Source organism: Trachypithecus francoisi, unplaced genomic scaffold, assembly GCF_009764315.1.
Source record: "Trachypithecus francoisi isolate TF-2019V2 unplaced genomic scaffold, Tfra_2.0 Lachesis_group0, whole genome shotgun sequence".
NCBI classification, from domain to species: domain Eukaryota; kingdom Metazoa; phylum Chordata; class Mammalia; order Primates; family Cercopithecidae; genus Trachypithecus; species Trachypithecus francoisi.
Window position 1 is genome coordinate 59,455,718 of NW_022681453.1, and position 25,899 is coordinate 59,481,616.

At 39.7% G+C, this 25,899-nt stretch overlaps 1 protein-coding gene across 9 annotated transcripts in view; it reads left to right on the forward strand.

The window, feature by feature from the left end:
• TMCC1 (transmembrane and coiled-coil domain family 1) overlaps window positions 1-25,899 on the forward strand; it is a 249,804-nt gene that overhangs the window by 197,041 nt on the left and 26,864 nt on the right. Inside the window, exon 1 of one of the 9 annotated variants that reach the window (XM_033210830.1) lies at window positions 10,908-11,463. The exons of 7 other annotated variants lie outside the window; for them this stretch is intronic. Coding sequence is in view for 1 of the 2 variants with exons in the window: in XM_033210831.1 (XP_033066722.1) it covers window positions 11,109-11,165 (57 nt within the window). In the remaining variant the exon portion in view is untranslated. Of the gene's footprint in view, window positions 1-10,907; window positions 11,464-25,899 lie in introns of those variants that run through there. One more of the 9 variants, XM_033210831.1, reaches the window with a different exon arrangement.

Genomic DNA, 25,899 nt, shown 5'->3' on the forward strand with positions numbered 1-25,899 from the left:
AGAGGCTGAGGCGGGTGGATCACGAGGTCAGGAGTTCAAGACCAGCCTGACCAACATGATGAAACCCCATCTCTACTAAAAATACAAAAATTAGCCAGGCATGGTGGCGTGCGCCTGCAATCCCAGCTACTCAGGAGGCTGAGGCAGGAAAATCACTTGAACCCGGGAGGTAGAGGTTGCAGTGAGCCAAGATTGCACCATTGCACTCCAGCCTGGCAACAGAGTGAGACTCCATCTCAAAAAAAAAAAAGATTTTTAAAAGACACCTTTCCCCCGGAAATTTTGGAAAGGTAAAATCTATTTCCCTGTGAAATATTCAGCATCTCCCAATATTCAACAGCTGTTGTCTAACACAATAAAAATGACTATTATTAGGTTTGTATTACTGAGGAAAAAATATTTTCTTGACAGAGATGATTTTGAACTTAATAGGTTTTTTTTGTTGTTTTTATTACCCAGATTATATTTATTTAGCAATATGCAGATTTATTTCATACATTAGATTTTTTTTTTTTTAAATAAAGATTAGAGACAAGGTCTCACTATGTTCCTAGGTAGTCTGGAACTCCTGAGTTCAAGTGATCCTCCTGCCTCAGCCTCCCAAAGTGCTAGAATTACAGGCATGAGCCACAGTACCCCACCATAAAATAGATTCCAATGAAATTTGTGTTCTGTTTTGTTTTTGTGTAAGGGTATATTAGGTAAACTTCCATCAATGATGAGAAGTGTGAAAATACTCAGTGGAAAAAAAATAGTAATGAACAGCTTATTTATAAAGTAATATCTAAGATTTTTTGTTTTTTTTTCATTTGTTTTAGGGACAGGATTTCACTCTGTCTCCCAGGCTGGAGTGCAGTTGCAGTCTCAACCTGCTGGGCCCAAGTTGTTTTTCTCCCTTAAGCTTCTCCAAGTAGCTGGGACTACAGGCATGCCCCACACCATACCCTGCTAATTTTTGCTGTTGTTAGTTTTTATAGAGATGGATTCTCCTTATGTTGCTCAGCCTGGTCTGGAACTCCTGGCTTCAAGCAATCCTCCTATTACCCTGGAAAGGGGTCCCAATACAGACTCCAAGAGAGGGTTCCTGCATCTTGTGCAAGAAAGAGTTCGAGGCGAACTTTCACAGGAAGTGAAAGCAAGTTTATTAAGAAAGTAAATGACTAAAAGAATAGCTACTCTATAGGCAACAGTGGCTTGAGCTGTTCAACTAAGGATATGTATTATTACTTCTTGATTATATGCTAAACAAGAGGTGGAATATTAATGAGTTTTCTGAGAAAGGGGTGAACAGTTCCCGGAACTGAGGGTTCCTCCCACTTTTAGACCATATAGGGTAACTTCTGGACATTGCCATGGCATTTGTAAACTGTCATGGCACTTGTGGAAGTATCTGTTAACATGCTAATGCATTGTAATTAGCATATAATGAGCTTTTGGCTGACTTCTTTACTGCAACCTATTTTATCAGCAAGGTCTTTATGACCTGTATCTTGTTCTGATCTCCTGTCTCATATGTGACTTAAAATGCCTAACCCTCTGGAAGTGCAGCGCAGTAAGTCTCAGTCTTATTTTACCCAGCCCCTATTCAAAAGCCTCTGATACTCTGACTTGGCCTTCCAAAATGCTGCAGTTACAGACATGAGCCATTGTGCCTGGCATAAAAGTTTCTTTCATTTTTTCAAAGGAAATCTTCCATGTAATCAAATAAAATATCCCTGCTATATATCAAGATAGTTTTTTAGTTAAGAACAGATTTTCTCAGTCTGGATCCTAACTTGACTTTTCTACTAAAATGTTGATTTAATTCTCACCCTCTTCTATGTTGTCAAGTTGATTGCTTATATTAAAATAAAGCAGGGATTTGCAGATAACTTTTTTTATAAAGGGCCAGATACTAGATATCTTAAGCTTTGAGGCCCTTGTATGTTCTCTGTAACATACTCTTTATTGTTTTTTACAACTTCTTAAAAATGTAAAAATATTGTGTAGCTCTTTTATACAGGCCTTAAGAAAATAGACAGAGGGCTTTAGCTGCTAACTCTAACTAAACAATTCCTTTTTAATTAGTTGCTTTAAAAAAGGAAAAGTACAGACCCAAATGTGAAAGGTTATTTTTTTGAAGTAAAATTATAACTCATGTACAAATTGAGCACACAGATATTTTTAGCTCTAATTAACAAAAGAACCAATAAAATGTTAAAATCAGTCCAAATGAGAATTGGACTCAAAGAGATTTATATTCTCTCCCAGACAGAATTCATTTACACTGTGATATGGTTTGGCTATGTCCCCACCCAAATCTCATCTTGAATTGTAGTTCCCATAATCACCATGTGTCATGGGACCCAGTGGGAAGTAATTTAATCATAGAGGCAGTTACCCTTATGCTGTTCCCGTGATAGTGAGTTCTCATGAGATCTGATGGTTTTATAAAGAGCAGTTCCCCTGTACATGCTGTCTTGCCTGCCACCAAGTAAGACATGCCTTTGCTCCTCCTTTGCCTTCCACAATGATTGTGAGGCCTCCCCAGCCATGTGGAACTGTGAGTCCATTAAACCTCTTTTTCTTTATAAATTACCCAGTCTTGGGTATTTCTTTATAGCAATATGAAAATTGACTAATATAGTAAATTGGTACCAATAGAGTGAGGTACTGCTATTAAGATACCCAAAAATGTGGAAGCAGTTTTGGAACTGGGTAACAGAGGTTGGAACAGTTTGGAGGGCTCAGAAGAAGACAGGAAAATGTGGAAAAGTTTGGAACTTCCTAGAGACTTGGAGGGCTCAGGAGACAGGAAGATGCAGGAAAGTTTGGAACTTCCTAGAGACTTGATGAATGGCTTTGACCAAAATGCTGCTAGTGATATGGACAATAAAGTCCAGGCTGAGATGGTCTCAGATGAAGATGAGGAACTTGTTGACAACTAGAGCAAAGGTGACTCTTGTTATGTGTTAGCAAAGAGACTGGTGGCATTTTGCCCCTGCCCTAAAGATCTGTGGAACTTTGAACTTGAGAGAAATTATTTACAGTATCTGGCAGAAGAAATTTCTAAGTGGCAAAGTGTTTGAGAGGAAGCAGAGCATAAAAATTTAGAAAATTTGTAGCCTGGTGATGCAAAAGAAAAGAAAAACCCATTTTCTGCTGAGAAATTCAAGCGCGCTGCAGAAATTTGCATAAGTAACAAGGAATTGAATGTTAATCACCAAGACAATGGGGAAAATGTCTCCAGGGCATGTCACAGACCTTTGCAACAGCCCCTCCCATCACAGGCCTAGAGGCCTAGGAGGAGAAAATGGCTTCGTGGGCCAGGCCAAGGACCCCCATACTGTGTGCAGCCTACAGGTTTGGTGGTCTGCATCCCACTTGCTCCACCCTTAGCTAAAAGGGGCCAGCAGCTCAGGCCATGGCTTTGGAGGGTGTAGGTCCTATACCTTGGTAGCTTCCACGTGGTGTTGAGCCCGTAGGTACACAGAAGTCAAGAATTGAGGTTTGGGAACCTCTACCTAGATTTCAAAGGATGTATGGAAATGTCTGGATGTCCGGGCAAAAGTCTGCTGCAGGGGCATAGCCCTCAGGGAGAACCTCTGCTAGGCCAGTGCGGAAGGAAGATGTGGGGTTAGAGACCCCACACGGAGTCCCCATTGGGGCACTGCATAGTGGAGCTGCTAGAAGTGGGCCACCATTCTCCAGACCCCAGAAAGGTAGATCCACTGACAGCTTCCACCATGCACCTGGAAAAGCTGCAGACACCTAACACCACCCCATGAAAGCAGCCAGGAGCAGGGCTGTACCCTGCAAAGCCACAGCGGTGGAGCTGCCCCAAGGCCATGGGAGCTCACCTCTTGCATCAGTGTGACCTGGATGTGAGACACAGAGTCAAAGGAGATCATTTTGGAGCTTTAAGATTTGACTGCCCTGCTGGATTTTGGACTTGCATGGAGCCTGTAGCCCCTTCATGTTAGCCATTTTCTCCCATTTGGAATGGGTGTATTTACCCAATGCCTGTACCCCCATTTTATCTAGGAAGTAACTAACTTGCTTTTGATTTTACAGGCTCGTAGGCAGAAGAGACTTTGCCTTGTCTCACATGAGACTTTGGACTGTGGACTTTTGAGTTAATGCTGAAATGAGCTAAGACTTTCAGGGACTGTTAGGAAGGTGTTGACAAAAAGAGTCATACTCTATAAAATATTGGAATAGATTTATTCTGAGCCAAATATGAGTGACCATGGCCCATGACACAGACCTTAGGAGGTTTGAGAACATATGCCCAAGGTAGTTGGGTTGCAGCTTGGTTTTGTACATTTTAGGGAAGCATGAGACATCAATCAAATACATTTGAGAAATACCTTGGTTTGGTCCACAAAGGAGATTTTGAAGCAGGGGATTCCAGGCTATAGGCAGATTTAAGCATTTTCTGGTTTGCAATTGGTTGAGTTTGTCTAAAGACCTGGGATTAATAGAAAGGAAATGCTCATGCTCAGGTTGAGATAAAAGATTGTGGAGACCAAGGTTCTTTTGAAGTCTCATAGTAGCTGCCCTTAGAGACAACAGGTGACAAATGTTTACTATTCACATCTTTTAAAGGTGCTAGACTCTCAGTTAATCTCTTCAGGATTGGTAGGGCCTGGAAGAAAATTATTAGCTGTGTTAATAGAGATTCTTTACAGATGCAGATTTTCCCCTACAAAGGATGGCTTTGCAAGGCCATTTCAAAATATGGCAGAGAAATATGTTTTGGGGTAAAATATTTTGATTTTCTTCTTTGTCACGTAATATTATGCCAAAGTCAGATTGGAAAGTAAGTCATGATACGTAGGGTTAAATAAAACCCAGCTGATGAGAATTTATGGTTTGTAGGGCATGACTTCCCAGACTCCTTAGATAGGAATTTGGGCAAGATTTATAAAAATCAGAGCTTAGTCCTCAAAGGCATGATTGGTTTTGAAATGTGAGGACATGAGATTTGGGAGAGGCCAGGGGTGGAATGATATGGTTTGGCTGTGTCCGTACACAAATCTCATCTTGAATTGTAGTTCCCATAATCCCCATGTGTTGTGGGAGGGACCTGGTGGGAGGTAATTCAATCACGGGGCCAGTTACCCTCATGCTGTTCTCGTGCTAGTGAGTTCTCATGAGATCTGATAGTTTTAAAAGAGGCTTTCCCCCTTTTGTTTGGCAATTCTTGTTGCCGCCATGTAAAGAAGGTCGTGTTTGCTTCCCCTTCCACCATGATTGTAAGTTTCCCAAGGCTTCCCCAGCCCTGTGGAACTGCGAGTCAGTTAAACTTCTTTGCTTTATAAATTACCCAGTCTCGGGTATGTCTTTATTAGCAGCGTGAGAACAGACTAATTAATACACATTGCGTCACAAACATTGTCCATGAGGTAATTTCTATCTCTAGAGACTTGCAAAACAGCCCAGCTAAAAACAAAGATTCACACCTTTATAAAATCAGATAACTTCAAAGGGTCCAGTAGACAACAGCTAGCATTCCCTTGAAAGGACACTCAAAATCTTTTACCATTTTGGTCTTCCATAAATTTTGCTGACAGTCTCCCATCTCTCTTGTGATCAATAATAATTTTCAAAGATTATTATTAATTATGATTTTTTTTTTTTTTAAGAGACAGGGTCTCACTCTGTCGCCCAGTCTGGAGTGCAGTGGTACAATCACAACTCAAAGCAAATTTCAGCTGCTGGGCTTAAGTGATTCTCCCATCTCAGCGTCCCGAATATCTCCAAATGTTATTTTTGATCAGAAAATAGTCTTGTTACCAGAAAGCCATCCCAATCCAAACTCCAAGAGAGGGTTCTTGGATCTTGCACAAGTGATAATTTGGGCGAGTCCATAGAGTAAAGTAAAAACAAGTTTATTAGGAAAGTAAAGGAATAAAAGAGTGGCCTCCATAGGCAGAGTAGCCCCAGGGGCTACTGGTTGCCCATTCTTATGGTTATTTCTTGATTATATGCTAAACAAGGGGTAGATTATTCATACCTTCCCTTTTTAGACCAATATAGGGTAACTTCCTGACATTGCTTTGGCATTTGTAAACTGTCATGGAGCTAGTGGTGGTAGTGTAGCAGTGAGGAGGAACAGAGGTCACTCTCATCGCCATCTTGTTTTCGATGGGTTTTAGCTGGCTTCTTTACTGCAACCTGTTTTATCAGCAAGGTCTTTATGACCTGTATCTCATGGTGACCTCCTATGTCATCTTGTGACTAAGAATACCTTAACTTGCCGGGAATGCAGCCTAGCAGGTCTTAGCCTTATTTTACCTAGCCCATATTCACGCTGAAGTTGCAGGTGTAAAGGTTTCTGACAGTCTCATTAGGTTTGGCCTGATTATTCACATAGGTGCAGCCACAGTGCTAGTTAGTCATACAGGGACTTCCTTGAACTATCTTTGCAAATCTAGAGCCGTACAGTTTTGAGCAATTACTAAGACAACACAATTAACTTCTGTGTGGAGGTTTTCATAAGGATTCAGATTGGACTTTTAAACACTCTTTAATATTTACTATACTAAGGTTAGGAAATACACCTGAGAAACTCTCTCACCGGATTTCACCTGCAGTACGTATAAATTTGGGTGAATTAATCTCATCTTCAAGTCCCCAGTATTTTCTAAGGCTTGCCAGGAAGTGACTTTCCTTACCACCTCAGGAATCAGGCCAGTGTTCCTGGGAGTACTTTCTTTTAGGCATTGGCTCCCTATATAAAGTCAACTATTGTTTCTTAAAGTAGTTTGTCAATGAGAATCATTCTCAAATGTGATGTTCTCATTTATGAGATTCCAGTATATACAGTTACAGAATCCAATTATATCTTGATAAAAAGGAGATGAGATTGGTATTGATCCTATGCAAATAACAATATTGCCATAAGAAGTTAAGGAAAACTCAGTATGTTTCTGAATGCTCAGTATTCCATGAAAATCAGATACTACTGGCCGGGCGCGGTGGCTCAAGCCTGTAATCCCAGCACTTTGGGAGGCCGAGACGGGCGAATCACGAGGTCAGGAGATCGAGACCATCCTGGCTAACACGGTGAAACCCCGTCTCTACTAAAAAATACAAAAAACTAGCCGGGCGAGGTGGCGGGCGCCTGTAGTCCCAGCTACTCGGGAGGCTGAGGCAGGAGAATGGCGGAGAAGCTCGGGAGGCGGAGCTTGCAGTGAGCTGAGATCCGGCCACTGCACTCCAGCCCGGGCGACAGAGCAAGACTCCGTCTCAAAAGAAAAAAAGAAAATCAGATACTACTTAATGTTTTGTTCAGATCACAGAGGCAGAATCAATCTACTAAAATGTGGATTAGAAGTAGTTTAAGGAGAAAATGAAAGGGCTTCCTCATATAGCCACAAAAAATAGAACAATAAGATAACATGGGATGGGCACAGTGTTTCATGCCTATAATCGCAGCACTTTGGGAGACTGAGGTGGGAGGATCACTTGAAGCCCGGAAGATTGAGGCACTGCACTCCAGCCTAGATGACACAGAGAGACCCTGTTTCAAAAAAAAAAAAAAAAAAAAAAAGATTCAATCTTGGGGAAGGCAAGATCGAAAGAGTTTAACAAAGGAGATTTGGGTCCCTGATTAAGATAGGATCATGGATAAGAAACAATACTTGATTATTTAATCAAAATGAGAATAAAAGATAAGGTACTACAATTGTAAAGAACCTAAGCTCTTTCACAAGTAAAGAACCTTTGTTCTTTCTGGTTTGATTTGTTTTGTATTTAATCATCTAGAACATAATCCAACATAAAGCCAGAGAATTGTGCTCTCTAAGAAAATTACACACAAATAAGAATCATTTTTCATATTATAGATGAAGGCATTAATCAGTAAACCAAAGACACAAACCCATCAACGCTGATTAAATTTTGCCAAAATTTTAACATGTTTCATGGCTTCTTTTCACATCCCAGCAGTATATTTTCCAAGGCAAATCAAATTCACTTTTTTTTTTTTTTTTTTTTTTTTGAGGCGGAGTCTCGCTCTGTCGCCCGGACTGGAGTGCAGTGGCCAGATCTCAGCTCACTGCAAGCTCCGCCTCCCGGGTTTACGCCATTCTCCTGCCTCAGCCTCCCGAGTAGCTGGGACTACAGGCGCCCGCCACCTCGCCCGGCTAGTTTTTGTATTTTTAGTAGAGACGGGGTTTCACCGTGTTAGCCAGGATGGTCTCGATCTCCTGACCTCGTGATCCGCCCGTCTCGGCCTCCCAAGATTTGTCTTTCTAGCCTGGGAAACATGCTGAAACCCCATCTCTACAAAAAATACAAAAATTAGCTGGGCATGGTGGTGTGCACCTGCAGTCCCAGTTACTTGAGAGGCTGAGGTAGGAGGATTACTTGAGACTGGAAGACAGACATTGCACTCAGCCGAGATGGCACCTCTGCACTCCAGCCTGAGCAACAGATGGAGACCCCCATCTTAAAAAATAAATAAATAAGTGATTTGTCTTTCACATTCTGCAACAAACTGTCAAATATACAATGTCAAATATACAATGAACATTTCTCACAAAGTCTGCTTTAGGCCCAGACAACTGTCCAGGGCAGCTGTCCTCCATTTAGTGGTTTATCCAGTCAAAGCAGATTTGATCCATGGCACCATGTCTCAACACATGCTTCAGTGATCTCAATGGCAGGGTAAGAGAGGATAAAAGAGCTTCACATTAGCAATTAAATGCTTTGACTTAGGTTACACACTCACTTCCTTTTTTTCACAACCCATTGGTCAGAACTAGTCACATGGCCTTGCAAAGGGAACTGGGAAATGTAGTCTTCCATGTGTGTTCAGAAAAGGAAGAAGCACTGGAAATACCTGTGAGTGCCAACAGTACTTAAAATTATAGAATTGTAACAAACATTAATCTTACCAAAGATTAAATACTGTACCTACCCAGGGAAGAATATACAATCCCCAACATTCAGCTGTATAATTGTGAAGAAAATAATAACTTACTAGATTTTATGTTAGACTGCACACAATCTAATAGCTCGGTATATTTAAAAACCCACATCAGATATATTACTATGGGAGTACAGTTACAGTAAGTGATTTTTGAGAGGAAGGGAAAAAATATGGATTCTCTTATAGAGTCCTTCAAATTGAAATCACAACTGATTTGAAATAACAAAATACTTGTACATATATTTTTTTTAAACTGAAGGGATGGAAATCACAGTGGTAATAGTGGTTTGTTTGGTCTTCTAAGTGGTGAGGTTACAGATAGTTTTTGCTTTCTTCTCTGCTCATTTGCACTTTCAAAGTTTTCTACAATAAGCATGATTGTCTTAAAAGAAGATATTGAAAATGCTAGTAAACAGAGTTAAGCAAGCAACAGCTAGTGTTGATGCTAGTGATACAGGATTGGGGTTTTTGTTGTTTTTGTAGAAACGTATTTACTCAGTTGAAACCTTACCACCTAATTTTTAAGTGAAAACAAAACTTCTATTAAATCAAATTATTTATTGTTGTGGAAAGTCAGGGTCAGAGTTCTGTGATGGTAAAGGAATTTCTGGAGCCATGGTTTCAACCCAACATTTTCTTTATATTCATTCAAGGTGCTTTGGATTCCATTCAGAGGGCTTTGCATGGTTTAAGTGAAAGAATGTTAAATGCAGCTGGTGAATACTGATAGAGAGACCTTCTTTGACCTGTCAGTACTGTGCTGGCCTGAGCTTCCAGACCCATACTTAACTAAAAGTAAAGAAATTATCACACCTCCAGGCTCATAGAAAGGCTCATATCACACCCCCAGGCTCATAAGCTTTACTGTATTAAATTGTCTTCATGTCTGATTCCTTTCTGCATGTTAACCTCAGAGAAATATTAGTAGATATACTTTATACATGCCACACTATATTTGTAATCATTTAAATTCCTCCTATGTGTGTTCCCTACAACTGCTTTTACAAATGAAGAAATAAGGTTCAGATCTGATAACTTGCCTAAATCCCAAAGTGACTTTTTCTTTCTTTTTTTTTTTTTTTTTTTTTGAGACGGAGTCTTGCTCTGCCACCCAGGCTGGAGTGCAGTGGCCGGATCTCAGCTCACTGCAAGCTCCGCCTCCCGGGTTTATGCCATTCTCCTGCCTCAGCCTCCCGAGTAGCTGGGACTACAGGCGCCCGCCTCGTCGCCCGGCTAGTTTTTTGTATTTTTTTAAGTAGAGACGGGGTTTCACTGTATTAGCCAGGATGGTCTCGATCTCCTGACCTCGTGATCCGCCCGTCTCGGCCTCCCAAAGTGCTGGGATTACAGGCTTGAGCCACCGCGCCCGGCCCCAAAGTGACTTTTTCAAGTCAGAAACAGTCTTAATAAAATATTCAGTACTGTCATGTAGTGTCCCGGGTGTTCAGTAAATAGTGTGTATGATGATACAGGGGCTGAGCCTGGGCTTATGACTGCGATGTTTTAATCTCTTGCTTAGATTTCAGAGTGTTTTTTTCTCTGTCCATAGTGAATACAATTTTACGGTTTCGTGCTCAGTTTTCTTTTTCTAGTTGTTTTCTCACTCATGTTCTATTTTCATTTTAAATGATTTTGCCAACATAAAATGAAAAATAAGAGAAGAAACATTAGAAAATTTTACATGGAAATCTGTTCTGGCAATCTTCTGGACCTTTATTGAAATATAGGTAGATTGCTTTTTCTTTGTATTTACTGAACCAAGCTACCTAAACAGTGTTATTTTATTTAGAATGTTTTTAATCTTCTTTAAGCGATTCTTTCAACCTTATCTGATTTAAATGAGAAGACAAATGTGAATGTTAAATTAATACCCTGTAGCTTTAAATCCAACCAGTGTGGTGCTTTTGTCTTTTATAAAAGATGCTCACAGCTGGAGAAGAGAGGCAGATACTGTCTGTGATCTCCATTCTCAGAGTCAAACTATTCATTTGCATTAGCTGCTCTAGCAAACTGCGTGCGCGCGCACACACACAGATGCTTGTTTGGCAGAAGCTTTCTGTTTATTCAGCACCGAGTTCTCCTAGGCTCCCAGATATAGAAAGCTCTAAGAGTTGCTACAGGAGATAGAATTGAAACTGTATATAGGCTGAGGTGGGCACTGCGGAGGATTGGCTATGCGAGGGTATTGATGTGGTGCGGCTGTACCTGCCTGTTTTGTGAAAGTCACTTCTCTGAGACTGTGAAGGTGAGAAGCCCAGGGATCCACTAGAACCTTCATTGCGGCTGGCTCTTTGGTGGGGGAAAGCATTCCCAGTGGTAGCTGTCCTCATTTGCAGCGTTGTTCTCGGAAACCAAGTATGTGCAGCAGTGACAGACTATGCCACAGCTCCTCTGCAGTTTGGAAGCTGGAACAAATGGAAAGAGCTTATAGCCAAGAGAGGTTGTGATTTGTTTTTACGATCCAAGCTTGCTCTGGCAGTGCACAAATGAAGGATGAGCTTTGTGGCAAGCAAAATCAGCAGACTGCCTGACAGGGGGTTTTGGTAAGATAAATGTGTTGTGATTTTTTTTCTTATTTTTTGACCTTTCTATATCAGCTGTATAGAATTGCTTCTTAGCAATAACTAAAACATTTTGCAAAATCACTTTTGATGGAAAAGGATGACCAAGGGAACCAGAAGGAGAAACATAACTTGTGGTCATTCAGTTGTGACCTTCAGAGATAATCCAAGTTTTCTCATGTGTCTCTCTCAACAGACAGAAGCCAGGAATTTCCAGAGCAAAGAATGTAGACTAACAAACCTCTTTTCTTTTCTTTGAATAGTCATAATTATGCTTTTTTTTTTTCCTGCTTTTTCTATAGTCTGAAGCGGGAGAAGGAAAAATAAAGCCTTCCTCCTGTTATAGAGTTGTTGCCACTGGAACAGTAATAGGCTGAGAACATAAGTATGGAGGTGGAGGAAGGCAGGATAAGGAGTCTGCTATTTTCATAGCTATGTGTTGGTGGATATTTGTCTTGGGTTCATTGTCATTGCTGTTTGATATCAAGTGGTTGTGAATGCTGTATCTCTTTGCCTTTACTATGACTGAATCTCTTTTATGTTCTCTTTTGTTCATTTTCTTTGCCAGACCCAATTCTATTGATATGAAGCCTTTTTCTGTTACTGTTTATACGTATTAGCCGTTATTAGAGAAAAGATAGTTGTAGAGAGTAGCCCTCCAATATTTATGGACCTCAAAAAAGATAAGGACGTTTTCTGTTTAAAATGTAAGTTTTACTTTTTGCAGATTTTGGAGTCTTGCTTCTGGATTCTTTAATAGGTGTTTTATTACAAATTAGAGAAACGAGTTGCATTAGATTTGCAAAATCCTATCAGAATCACCTTGCTTTAAGTTGGATCTTATTTCTTATGTTTTTTCTAAACATTGGACTTTACTTTTCCTCATCCTAACTTAGGCAGATGTTACTGGAAGGTATATTCCTATCTCAGAGAGCCAAGTTTCCTAGCTGCTTAGGGTGGCCACAGAAGAGATCCATTGACACCTGACTTTTTGCTGACTCATTGGTTATGTAAGCCTTGTAAATACAACTCTCCATATACTCCATTAGGTTACTGGCAGGTGCCCTCCTCCCTGTTTACTGACCTTTTCCTCTCAGTATCTTTCTCTTCCTTCTGTAAGCCTTTTTGGTAAGATGATCATAACCTTTCAACCAAGTCAATTCTAAGAAGCAGTGAATAGATAAATCCTTTTTATTTTTCTCCTTTTGAATTGCTACTTTCTTTAACTCTGTTTTCATCTCAATTATGATAAAATTCCAAATTCTCTATTTTCCTGGCATGTGAAACCTACTATAATAGTGCTTTTCCTCATTTATGGCCTAATTAAAGTAGCAACCTCCTTTTCTATCTTTGAGGACTCAGTTCAAATGTGTTCTTGTTAAAAGAAGCTTTCTGTGACCTCCCAGACTAAAACAGATTTTCCTCCCTTACACTATCCTTTTCTCACAACATTCTGTTCTTTTTCTTTTTAGCACTTTACACAGTTTATATTGTTTGGTTACTGGTTTTTCTGTCTCTACCACTTTTCCCCACTCAGCCATAAACCTCATGAAAGCAGAGACTGTTTTGTTCATCATTTCATACCCAGCATTTAGCAAAAGGGTAGGCTGAGAGTTGAAGAAAGGCAGATAAGTAGGCAATATTGCAAATGCACTATGGTGAGAAAAAATAGGATAAGCACTGGGCACTGAAACAAGGCCAGTGTGACTAGAGTGGGGTAGGGTAAGTGGGAGAGGAAGCATACTGTAAAACAAAGATCTAGGCCAGGCATGATGGCTCACGCCTGTAATCCCAGCACTTTGGGAGGCTGAGGCGGGAGGATCACCTGAGATTGGAAGTTCAAGACCAGCCTGACCAACATGGAGAAACCACGTCTCTACTAAAAAATACAAATATTTTGTATTTGTATCTAGAGAGGTAGATCCAGGGCCTAACCATGTTGGACTTTATAGACTGTTCAGATTCTTGTTCATTCTAAAATCATAGGAAGCTACTAAAAGAATTTAAGTATTCAGTGATTTAGGCCTTTTAAAAAAATACTTTCTTCAGCTTAAATGAGAACCTAAGTGAATGCAGGTAGATCAGTCAGGATGAGTGGTCCAGGAGAGAGATGATAAGAGTTCATCACAAGGTGATGGCAGTAGAGGTAGATGGAGAATGTTCTGTATTATAATGGAAATTTGGAAAGTAAAATTGACCTTATTGTTGGATCGGATATAGGTAGAAGGCAGAAGATGTCAAGAATGGCTCCTAGGCTTTGATTTGGTTTGGTTTTTGCTTGTGTAGCTTGATGGATAGATGCTTTTGCTGAGATATGGAACAGTGTAAGAAGATCTAGTTTAGAAGAAGATTATGATGTTTGGTTTTGGACATAAAGATTTTGATATAGTCAAGTAGCCTTTTGGATCTATAAGTCTAAATTCCAAAGGAGATTGTACTATTCTTATCATTGGGAAACCTTCAGTGACATCCTTGACATAAAATTTAGAACGGTAGTTTAGACCTACCTTAGCAGCCCATTTCTCACTACAGCCCTCTCCTGTGCCATTATTTTACAGCCTCGCCAGCCATTCGGTTATCATGAAGGTGCTATTACATTTTCTTCTTCTGGACTGTTCTGCATACTAGGCTGTTAACCCAAAATGCTTTTCCTTACCCTTTCTCTATCAGGTAGTAATTTCTTCAAGGCTCATTTTTATTGTTACCTCCTCCAATGAGCCTTATCTGCCCCCTTCCCATCTTTTTATTTATTTATTTATTTATTTATTTATTTATTTATTTATTTAATTTTTAAGTTTATTTTAGAGATAGGGTCTCACTCTGTTGCGCAGGCTGGAGTGCCGTAGTATGATCATAGTTCAGTGCAGCCTTAGACTCCTGGGCTCAAGTGATTCTCTCACCTTAGCCTCCTGAGTAGCTGGGACTACAGACTCACCCCACCAACCTGGCTATTTTTTTTCTTTTTTGTAAAGACACGGTCTTGCTATGTTAACCAGGCTGGTCTTAAACTCCTGTCCTCAAGCTAATCCTTTTGTGTCTGCCTTCCAAAGTGCTGGGATTACAGGTGTGAGCCACTGCGCCCAGCCAGCCCCTATCTCTTCTTTTAATACATGCTTCCCTCCTGTGTTCAAAGAGTACTTTGCTGTCATATCTATGTCATTTATTTAATTGGACCTGCATTTCAGTTGATCATTTCCATGTTTCACCAACTAGATCGTATGTTCCTTGAGAGCAGGGATTCCACCTTAATTCAGTGTTTTACATAAAGAAAGGATAATTGCAAAATGAATTAAATTGTAAAGCCTCAGTCTTTTTCACAATGTGTATCCATAATCTCATAGCACCGTAATGTGCTTTCCCCATCTATCTGCTCCTAATTTTCTCTAAGCTATCCTATCCCCACAGATACCTAGATACAAAGCAGAAAATGTTTTTCCTTTCATATGCAGAATTCCTGAATCTGTCCCTTTTATCATATATGTTCCTACTTTTACTTTATTTGTAATTTATCAGTAAAACTGAAGTCTTTCCATTGCTCATTACATGTGAAAGAATTGGCCAAGGCAGGAAAGAACATCCACAACTCATCTTGTTCTCTGTGTCTCCTCTTTTCCCATTCTTCTGGAGTAAGTCCAGAATCCATGTAGTATTTTTCAGTGAGGTCGTTGTTGGCATTTAAAATCAGGTAGTTGTTGCCGGGCGCAGTGGCTCAAGCCTGTAATCCCAGCACTTTGGGAGGCTGAGACGGGCGGATCACGAGGTCAGGAGATCGAGACCATCCTGGCTAACACGGTGAAACCCCGTCTCTACTAAAAAAATACAAAAAAAATTAGCCGGGCGAGGTGGTGGGCACCTGTAGTCCCAGCTACTCGGGAGGCTGAGGCAGGAAAATGGGGTAAACCCGGGAGGCGGAGCTTGCAGTGAGCTGAGATCCGGCCACTGCACTCCAGCCTGGGCGACAGAGCGAGACTCCGTCTCAAAAAATAAAATAAAATAAAATAAAATCAGGTAATTGTGGAGACTATATTGCAGGAGAAATGCCCCCAGGCATTTCCTAGTGCAACCTGGAGGGATGATACTGCCCGTAGTCTCTCCCATTCTCCCCGACTCTGCATCAACAGAGTATAGAAATGCATAAACAAATTATGAAGATTGGATCCTTACCATTTAAGTAATTCCCTCACAGAGGCTTAAGCATTCCACTTGCCTTTTCGGAAGTCTTTGAATAGCTGAATATTCTTATTATCTCACTTAAGACTGGTATACATTGATTCTCAGTCTTTTGGAGTCCAAGTTTTATTGATTTATTAGCCCTTTTAGGAGTTACAGATACCTCTATTTAAAAACCTGGAACAACTAGACAAGTCTCTGAAGTCCATACCATTTACATATTTAAGCAACTTTTTACAATTTGTCATAGATATCCTTAATTTATTTCCAGAATCTTTAAAAATTGATGACATTCTTAAGATATTAGAGACAATATATACAGCAGGCATTTACACCAAGTTTATCAGTGTATCTGCTTTATTCTGTTGTACAAAAAGCAACTGTGTTCTCAAAATTGAGTACAGATTTTAGGAAAGATAACACCCTGGAGTATCCCTTGCCGAAGATTTTATATTTTTTAATGGACAGAAACTTGATCTGTTGAAATTTTATCAAGAGTGTAAGAATAACCTGTCCTGTCTGTTTAAATAAATTTCTCTTAAAATAATTTTTACTCAGGGGAGTAATAGACACTGGGGACTCCAAAAGGAAGGAGGGCGGATTGGGGTGGGGGTAGTGGGGGTTGAAAATTACCTGTTGGGCACAGTGTTCACTATTCAGGTGATAGGTATACTAAAAGCCCAGAGCTCACCTCTGTACAATATATCCATGTAACAAAACTGCATTTGTATCCCCTAAATCTCTGAAAAACAAAATAAAGAATTAAAAACCTATTAACATGTAGAAAAATAATTTTTATTCAGTTACAGGTAACCAAGTAATGCTAGAACTACAATCTCTCAAAGATGAGACATGGGTGTACTATACAACAGAGAGCTCACAATTTGAAATTAAAGGCTTGAGTTAGCCTCTGAGCCAGATTTTTCATGTGGAAAATTAGAATAGTGCCTGCCTCAGTAGATTAATGAGATAATATGGTTAGGTGCCATACATCCCCAGCTAATTTTGCAATTTCCCAAAAATGGCATGTAAGGGATTTCTCAGATATCAGATCATTTAAATAACAATCTGATGTATTTTTTTCCCTTCCCAAAACGAAATGTCATTCTTGAAAAATCTTAAGTGGGGTTACTGGATTTTTGTGAATTTGGCCTATCTTCTAGATTTGGAAGTGGCTATGCTGTTTCTTTATTAAGTTAAGTTCATTTGTGCTTGTTCCAGTAACAGATCATAAGCAATTTAGGGGAGAAATGGCATCTCTAGTATTGGGAAGATATTTAAATGAAATCCTCAAGGACAAGGATAGTACTATTATTTTCCATATCAGAGTTGCTAATTACAGTGTTCTAGTCATTGGTCATTTTTCCAGTAGGTAGAAACCTCTATCGTGTGTATGTGTGTGTATACACAAACACATACATATACACATATATGTGGGGTTTTGTTAGGTAAAGATTTGCTGTTTACTTAGGTCTCAGAATAACATCTCAGTATATTTAAGGCAGTGTCATTTTGGTCTTATCTCAAAGCTTTGGCCTAATACAAAAATAGAATTCTTCAAAGAAATATTTATGGAAAAACCTAAACAGTACTCTGTAACTTAATATTAGTAGCTACTTTGGGGGGCTTTTAGGTTTCAGGCATTTACTAAGGAATTTATGTGTGTTTTCTCAGTTCAATCCTGCAAGAGGGGTATTGCTATCCTCCCTTTAAAAAAATGAGAAAATGAACTCACTAGTTAAATTGCCAGGATAAGTAGGTTTTAGAACTAGGCTTCAAGTTCCAGCTATGCTTAACTCTAATACTTACACTCTTTCCACTCTACTGTCTTGCCTCTCTAAAGTCACTACTGCTAATTTCATCATTTACCTCCTTTGCCATTTCCTTAAAATAATCTTAGTTTGCCTTTTAAGGAAAATAATGGAATGTTAATATGAAAGGCACTAGAAAGGTATTGATAGTCTCATCAAAGCAGAGGTAGATCTAGAAAAATACGGTTTACAGCAGTATTTGAGGAAATGTAATGTGAATCTAACTATTCATTTAACAGATGTTTAGTTAAAATCTGTGAACTAGACACTAGGGAAAGCAAGTTAGAAAAAGATAAATCTAGTCTTGGAATACTCATAGACCAGTGGTGTACAAGGTAGAATGGAAAAAAGGAGACTGTTTAGATAATACTCTGATCACCTATGGTTGGTGTGAAAAGGATTGGCATGCAGTGTTATAAAAGCAAAAACAGTAGAACTTAGAAGCTGCTTAAAAACTTTGGCAAGGGCCAGGCATGGTGGCTCATGCCTGTAATCCCAGCACTTTGGGAGGCCAAGGCGGGCGGATCACCCGAGGTCCAGAGTTCGAGACCAGCCTGACCAATGTGGAGAAACCCATCTCTACTAAAAATACAAAATTAGCCGGGCGTGGTGGCACATGCCTGTAATCCCAGCCACTCAGGAGTCTGAGGCAGGATAATTGGTTGAACCTGGGAGGTGGAGGTTGCAGTGAGCAGAGATTGCGCCATTGCACTCCAGTCTGGGCAACAAGAGCGAAACTCTGTCTCAAAAAAAAAAAGAAAGAAAGAAAAAGAAAAACTTTGGCAAGAAGGGGAAAAGATCAGAAAGATGCTTTTACTCTTTTTTTTTTTTTTTTTGCTTTTACTCTTGATTACTGGAAAAAGGATGAAAGCAGGTTTATAAGGATACAGGTATTTTTGAAAGAGGTGAGGACATTGAATGCTTAGTTTGAGACAGATTTTGATTTGTCAGGGGAAACACAGAAGGATATTCATGTAGAAATAGCCATTAGGCGATTGAGAATTTAAACCTAGAGACAGAGAGAGTCATCTATGTAGCATAGTCTGAAGCTTAGAGAGGGTATCACGGTTAAATCCACAGAACTGCTATATCCAGTAGGCACTGTAGGCTCAGGGAGGCAGGGGGCTGGGCTCTTTAAGGGCCTAGAGAAACCATATTATCTAAAATATCAACAGGAGAAGTTTAAAATTTTAATAAATATTTAAAGACAGTTGCAAAATGCAACTGTCAGTTTTAATTGTTATATTTAACATTGTTCGAGTATTTCATTTGAAAACAATTTGTAGTTTATATTTTCTTACTTCTTCATGATAAATATCAAGAATAAAGTTATTTGTAGCCAGGCATGGTGGCATGGGTCTGTAGTCCCAGCTACTCCAGAGGCTGATGTGGGAGACTTGAAGCTGCAGTGCACAATGATCACGCCCATGAATAGCCACTGCACTTGAGCCTTGGCAACCATAGCAAATCCCTATCTCTAAAAATAAGGTAGTTGTTTCCAGATAATTTGTCAGATAATTTGACAGCAGGCCCATGTTCCTGGCAGAGCGGAGGATCAGGATTGCAGCCAGTGCAAAATAATAGAAAAACTTAAGTTTTCAGTTAAAAATTATATTTAATTTGAGGACATTTTATATGTTTTATATGTGCACGGAACCTCCAAAAGTAGCGACACCTAGGGCTTTTCTGGCCTCTCCCTTTCTCATTTCTTTATTTTTATTTTATTTTATTTTATTTTATTTTTATTTTATTTTTTTTTTTTTTGAGACAAAGTCTCATTCTGTTGTCCAGGCTGGAGTGCGGTGGTACGATGTCAGCTCACTACACCCTCCATCTCCCAGGTTCAACCGATCCTCCCGCCTCAGCCTCCCAAGTAGCTGGGATTACAGGTGTGCATCACCATGCCCTGCTAATTTTTGTATTTTTAGTAAAGATGGGGTTTTACCATGTTGGCCAGGCTGGTCACGAACCCCTGACCTCAAGTGATCCACTCATCTCGGCCTCCCAAAGTTCTGAGATTACAAATGTGAGCCACCGCACCTGGTCCCCTCTTCCTCATTTCTATTGGCAATGTGTTCTAGTCGCTTATGGTTATTATAGCTTCCTACCTGGCCTCATACCCAGCAGCCTGTGTACTCCATTTCATTTACTCATGGATACTAGATTAAGCTTCTGAGTACATAGCTCTGGTAATGTTAGTTCCCTAATGAAAAAAAAAAAAAATTGACTATTTATCAGTCTTTATAAACTCCTAGCAAGTTAGATAGTAAAGGAAGGTTATTTAAATTAAAATAAATTCAAACCATGAGTATTACTATACTTTCCCTAAATATTGCCAAACTATATTATTTACTGCTTTATAAAATATGTAGAATTTTTCTGCCCTCTTGGAAATGACCTGTTTTATAAGTCTGTCAGAATTCCATTTTGAGGTGCAGCAAAAATACCATCTGCTTTATAAAACTTCTTAGTCACCCCATCTCAAACCAGGTATTTCTTTTTTCTGAATCCCCACAGATGTTTGGAAAATGCCATAAATATTATAATATACACATTTTACATATTAAAACAAATTATTTGACCTTCTCTCTCCACCTCCCATCATATAAGCTGCTTTTGAACAGTGCCGTATCACTACCATCATATCTCCTATAGCACCTTGCTTCATACTTTGCATGTACATAGTTAACACATTTTAGGAAGAAGGATGTAATCACATATGTGGGATTCCCATTCAGAGTCTTAACTTTTTTTTTTTTTTTTTTTTTTTAAAGACAGAGTCTTGCTCTATTGCCAAGGCTAGAGTGCAGTGGCGCCATCTCAGCTCACTGCAACCTCCACCCCCCCGTTCAAGCAATTCTCGTGCCTCAGTCTCCCAAGTAGCTCAGGTTATAGACGTGCACCACCGCGCCTAGGTAATTTTTGTATTTTTAGTAGAGACAGGGTTTCACCATGTTGGCCAGGCTAGTCTCAAACTCCTGACCTCAAATGATTCACCCGCCTCAGCCTCCAAAGTGCTGGGATTATAGGCATGAGCCACCACACCTGGCCCAGAGTCTAACTTTGTAAAAATCACCAATGCCTCCCTATTCTGCTGCTCAAGTGGTAGTGGTTGTGACTTACGACAAGCGATGTAGTGAATAGCAAGGACTCTGAAGCCTAGTCCTCTGAGTTCAAATCCTGACTCTGCTGCTTATTGGCTATGTGACCTTGGACAAGTCACCTAACTTCTCCTGATTCAATTTCTTCAGCTATAAAATGGAGATTAAAATAGTATGTATCTCCAAGGTTTGTTTTGAGGATTAACCAAGTTAATATAAGCAGAGCATTTAGATTTGTACCAGGTTCATAGTAAGCACTCAGTTACTACTATTACCTTTGCTACTATCGTCATCATGTTTACACATAAACCAGATTGAGACTTCCACTTTCATAATCTCAGAAAATGTCTGTCTATCTAAGGAGGAGAAATATTCATGTAGTTCACAAAGAAGAAAAATAATTTTGGGCATTTAACACATGTTTTGAATAAAACAAGAGGAGAATACTAAAGTATATTAGGGCAATTCATGCAAGACTATAAATGAACTCTAAGCTTTTTAAAAAATTATAAAATGTCTGATTTTAATGTGTGAAGATAAGGTACTTTGGGAAGCTTTTAAAAGTCAATCTCTGATGCAGTAAGATCCTGTTATAACACAGATGAAGAAGTTATAAAATAAGCTTGTTAAGATTTCTTGGTGATAGAATAAATGGAAACACTTCAGATTCTAATGAAAGAGTGGAATATAGCACACCCAAAAAAACTCTGAATCAATAAGAGAATAGGAAATTGTATTCATTCAACAAATATTTGAACAGCTGCTAAGTGCCATGCAGTTTTAGTTGTTAGAGAAACAAAAGTGGACAAAACACAAAAATATCTACTTTCATGAGCCTTATATTCTAGTTTTTTATGAAATGTAAAAATATATGTCAAAAGGTAAAAAGTTCTATGTAGAAAAATGAAGTCAAGAAAGAAAACAGGAAGTTCATAGTGGAACCAAAATTTGCAATTTTAAATAAGGCAGGCCGGGCGTGGTGGCTCATGCCTGTAATCCCAGCACTTTGGGAGGCCGAGGCGGGCAGATCACAAGGTCGGGAGTTCAAGACCAGCCTGGCCAATATGGTGAAACCCATCTCTACTAAAAATACAAAAATTAGCCGGGTGTGGTGGTACACACCTGTAGTCCCAGCTACTCGGAAAGCTAAGGCAGAAGAATCACTTAAACTCTGGAGGCGGAGGTTGCAGCGAGCCGAGATCACGCCACTGCACTCCAGCCTGGATGACAGAGCAAGACTCCATCAATAAATAAATAAATAAGGCAGTCAGAGAAGTCCTCGCTGCTAAGGCGACATAGAAACAAAGACTTAAAGGTGGTTACAGAGCAAGCCATGCAGGTGTCTGAGGGAAGAGCACTCCAGAAAGAAGGAACACTCACTGAGTAAAAAGCCCTGACGTGGGTACCTGTCTCTCATGTTCCAGGAACAACAGGGGAGGCCATTGTAGCTGGTGGCAGTGGAGTAAAGGGATGACTAGTAAGAGGTGAAGTCAGGGAGGTTATGGGATGTAGTGGTGCAGGTGTAGATCATGGCCATTATAAGAACTTTGGCTTTTACCCTGACTGAGATAGAGAGCCACTGGAAAGTTACAGGTATAAAAAGAGTGTTGTGATCTGACTTAACGTTTTACAACAACTGCTCTGGCTGCTCTGCAGATAATTATAAAAATATTATTGCAGTTATAGGAGACTGTTGCATTGCTGGGACAACGTGGTATATACATAGTGGGTAATAACACAGACTCTGTAGCTAGACTATCTGGGTTCAAACACTGAGTCTGGCACTTCTTTAATTTGTGATCTCGAACAACTTAAATTCCCTATGATTTGGTTTTCTTAGCCATGAAATTAGGATACATAATAATACTCATCCCATAGTGTTACTGTGCAGAATTAAACAATGAGGCCAAGCGCAGTGGCTCACACCTGTAATCCCAGCACTTTGGGAGGCTGAGGCAAGTGGATCATGAGGTCAGGAGTTCAAGACCAGCCTGGCCAAGATGGTGAAACCTTGTCTCTACTAAAAATACTAAAAATAAGCCAGGCATGGTGGCCCTCACCTGTAATCCCAGCTAGTCAGAAGGCTGAGGCAGAAGAATTGCTTGAACTCGGAGGGCGGAGGTTGCAGTGGGCCGAGATTGTGCCACTGCACTCCAGCCTGGGTGACAGAGTGAGACTCCGTCTCAAAAAAAAAAAAAAAAAAACAATTAAACAATGTATATGCCAAGGATTTAGAACAGTGCTTAGCACATAGCAAGTATACTATATGTATTAGCAACTATGATTATTAATGTTGTTGTTAACTGGATATACAGTATATGAGAAAAAAAAAGAATTGGCCAGACATGGTGGCTCATGCCTGTAATCCCAGCACTTTGGGAGTCCAAGGCGGGTGAATCACTTGAGGCCAGGAGTTCGAGACCAGCCTGGCCAACATGGCAAAACCCCGCCTCCACTAAAAATTAGACAGGTGTGGTGGCACACGCCTATAATCCCAGCTATTTGGGAGGCTGAGGCACGAGAATCACTTAAACCCAGGAGGCAGAGGTTGCAGTGAGCCAAGATCACGCTACTGCACCCCAGCCTGGGTGACAGCGAGACTCTGTCTCAAAAACAAATAAAAAATGAACTGACTGTTGGACATGCAAGTAGAGGTACTAAGTAGGTAGTTGGATATATGAGTCTAGTATTAAAGGAAGTGCGGGCTAGTGGTGTACATTTAGAATTCATCAGCCAATAAATTATTTTTAAGAGTAGGAAGAGTAATTAGGCCTAACATGGGATTAGGGGTATATCGTTCGAACAGCTCTTCCTTGGAGCCTCTACTCTTCACAAGCTTCCTAACAAGTCATGACAACCAGCTCAGGGAGAGCCAGATTATCATAGACCCTATTGAGCATTTTGGATTCCTTCATTACTTTAGAATTTCATCTTATCACAATTGCTTGAAATAAATAGAATTAAGCTAAGGCTAAGAAATACTTTGTTTTAATGACACTATATCATTGAAGTATTTGTAGCAGGAATTAACTTGTAAAGGAGAACTTATTGATGGCAGTTCTGTAGTCACATTGGCTTTTCTGCACATGAATATTAATATGTGTTTTTTAAATTCTCAGTAATAAAAGCACCTCTTTTGTTACCTTCTCCTTTTCCTGGTTAGCACATGCTCAGAAAATAGAAAATTTTTGACATTTTCCCACATTAACAGACTTCAGACTAATCATATATAATATACTTCATTCTAAAGTCTTGTGAGAATGATTCTTGAATATTATAGCCTGAGTCACTATTCTTTTTTTGGAGACCCTGTCACCCAGGCTGGAGTGCAGTGGCACAATCTCAGCTCACTGAAGCCTTGACCTCCCGGGCTCAAGGAATCCCCCCGCCACCTCAGCCTCCTGAGTAACTGAAACTACATACATGCGTCACCACACCCGGCTAATTTTTTTTTTTTTTTTTTTAAGAGACGGGGTTTCACCGTGTTGCCCAGGCTAGTCTCGAACTCCTGAACGCAAGTAATCCGCCCATCTCAGCCTCCCGAAGTGCTGGGATTACAGGCATGAGCCACCACACCCAGCCAATTTATTAATTTTTTCTAGTTACAAGTAGGTATTTGGATTTTGAGTAATGAATGTACAGGCCAGGTTAAGTGATGGAAGAAGGTAACTAATTAGTTTACCGTGTTTGGCATGCATCATCTGACTTAATACATCTTTAACATTTTTTCAAAAAAATCTCTTTAGAAAGTGATAACCCTATTGTACAGATGAGAAAACTAAGGTTGAAAGAGAACAAGTAGGTTACCCAAAACCACACAGCTTGTAAGGTGATAAAGCCAGGTTTGAACCTAGGTCTTTTTATTCTTGTCAATGCCCTTTCCACCACATTGCCTTTACATGTGATTATTCTCAAAGCTGGGTGCTGTTGTGTTCTGACACTTTCATCTACTTAGAGAAAGTAGACAGAGCTAAGTAGCAAAGCTGAGTTAAATACTGTGCTCTAAATGACACCACTCTGCCCTGATTAATCTGTATTTTGAGGTGTTGCTGTTTAGATTTTCTCTTGGGTTGTTTTCTGTCAACTAATTCAGATCAGTTAATAGATAAATTTAAGTCTGACAAACTATCTATCTCTTAATAGTAAAAGATACAATGCAGACAAAGCAGTATAGTCTGTTACAGCAACAGATCAGAATTCTGGCTTCTGACCATATCCTTAGCTTTTTTTTTTAGCACTTTGCCTTGTTTATAATAAATAGTCAAAATATATTTCACTGACTGATTTTTACCTTTTTCTATACAAATTAATTACAAATTCTAACATGAGCTATGAATGTGCAGTATTTGCTACACTGATGCTCTGGACTCTGACAGGAGAGTACAAAAGCCCCTCAGGATATGGTCAGAAAAAGACACCCTGTTGAGTAGCTGGGACTGCTGCTGCTTTCTTCATACTGCCTTGGAATAACTGGTGGTGGGAGGCAATCAAGTCATTTGTAAATCAGGGATAACAACATCTGTAATGTTTTTAAAATTGGAAGGTTAGCTAGCCAAGTGTATAGCCACGAGGCCAACTATATCTAGCATAGGTGACTATATTACTTTTATTGTAGTGTTGAATTACATTATTCCTTTGGTTCAGACTCTTTACGTATCTCTTGTTCATGCCTGAAATGTAGAAAGATCTTGGAAGGGAATATATTCTAGGATCTTTTAATATTTAAATTTTTTAAAAGAACCACTTTCATGATACAAAAACAGTGCTAGCAACTTACTCAGTGCCAGGTACTGTTCTGAGCCCTTTTATATTTTTTGACCCATTTCATCCTCATAATTGTCTTCTAAAGTGAGCATTAGCATTTTACAGTTTTAGAGTTGACAGATAGATGCAGAGGTTAACTTGTGTACATAACTTGCTAGTAGCAAAGCCAGATTTGAACCCAAGCCATTTATGCCAGAATCTATGCTTCACCACTATACTGTATGGAGCCAGACTCAATAATCTTGTTTTTTGGATTTGTGCCTTTCCTTGAATGTTTAAGAAAAGCCTTCCTTATTTTCCAGTGCTGCCTTTGAAAGGTTTTTAAATTTTGCCTTTTACATTTGGGATTTAATTGTCTATCTGGAGTGAGTTAGAAATCTAATTTTATGGCCAGGCACAGTGGCTCACGCCTATAATCCCAGCACTTTGGGAGGCGGGCGGATCACCTGGGGTCAGAAGTTCGAGACCAGCCTGGCCAACATGTTGAAACCCCGTTTCTACTAAAAATACAAAAAAATTAGCCGGGTGTGGTGGCACGCACCTGTAATCCCATCTACTCAGGAGACTGAGAC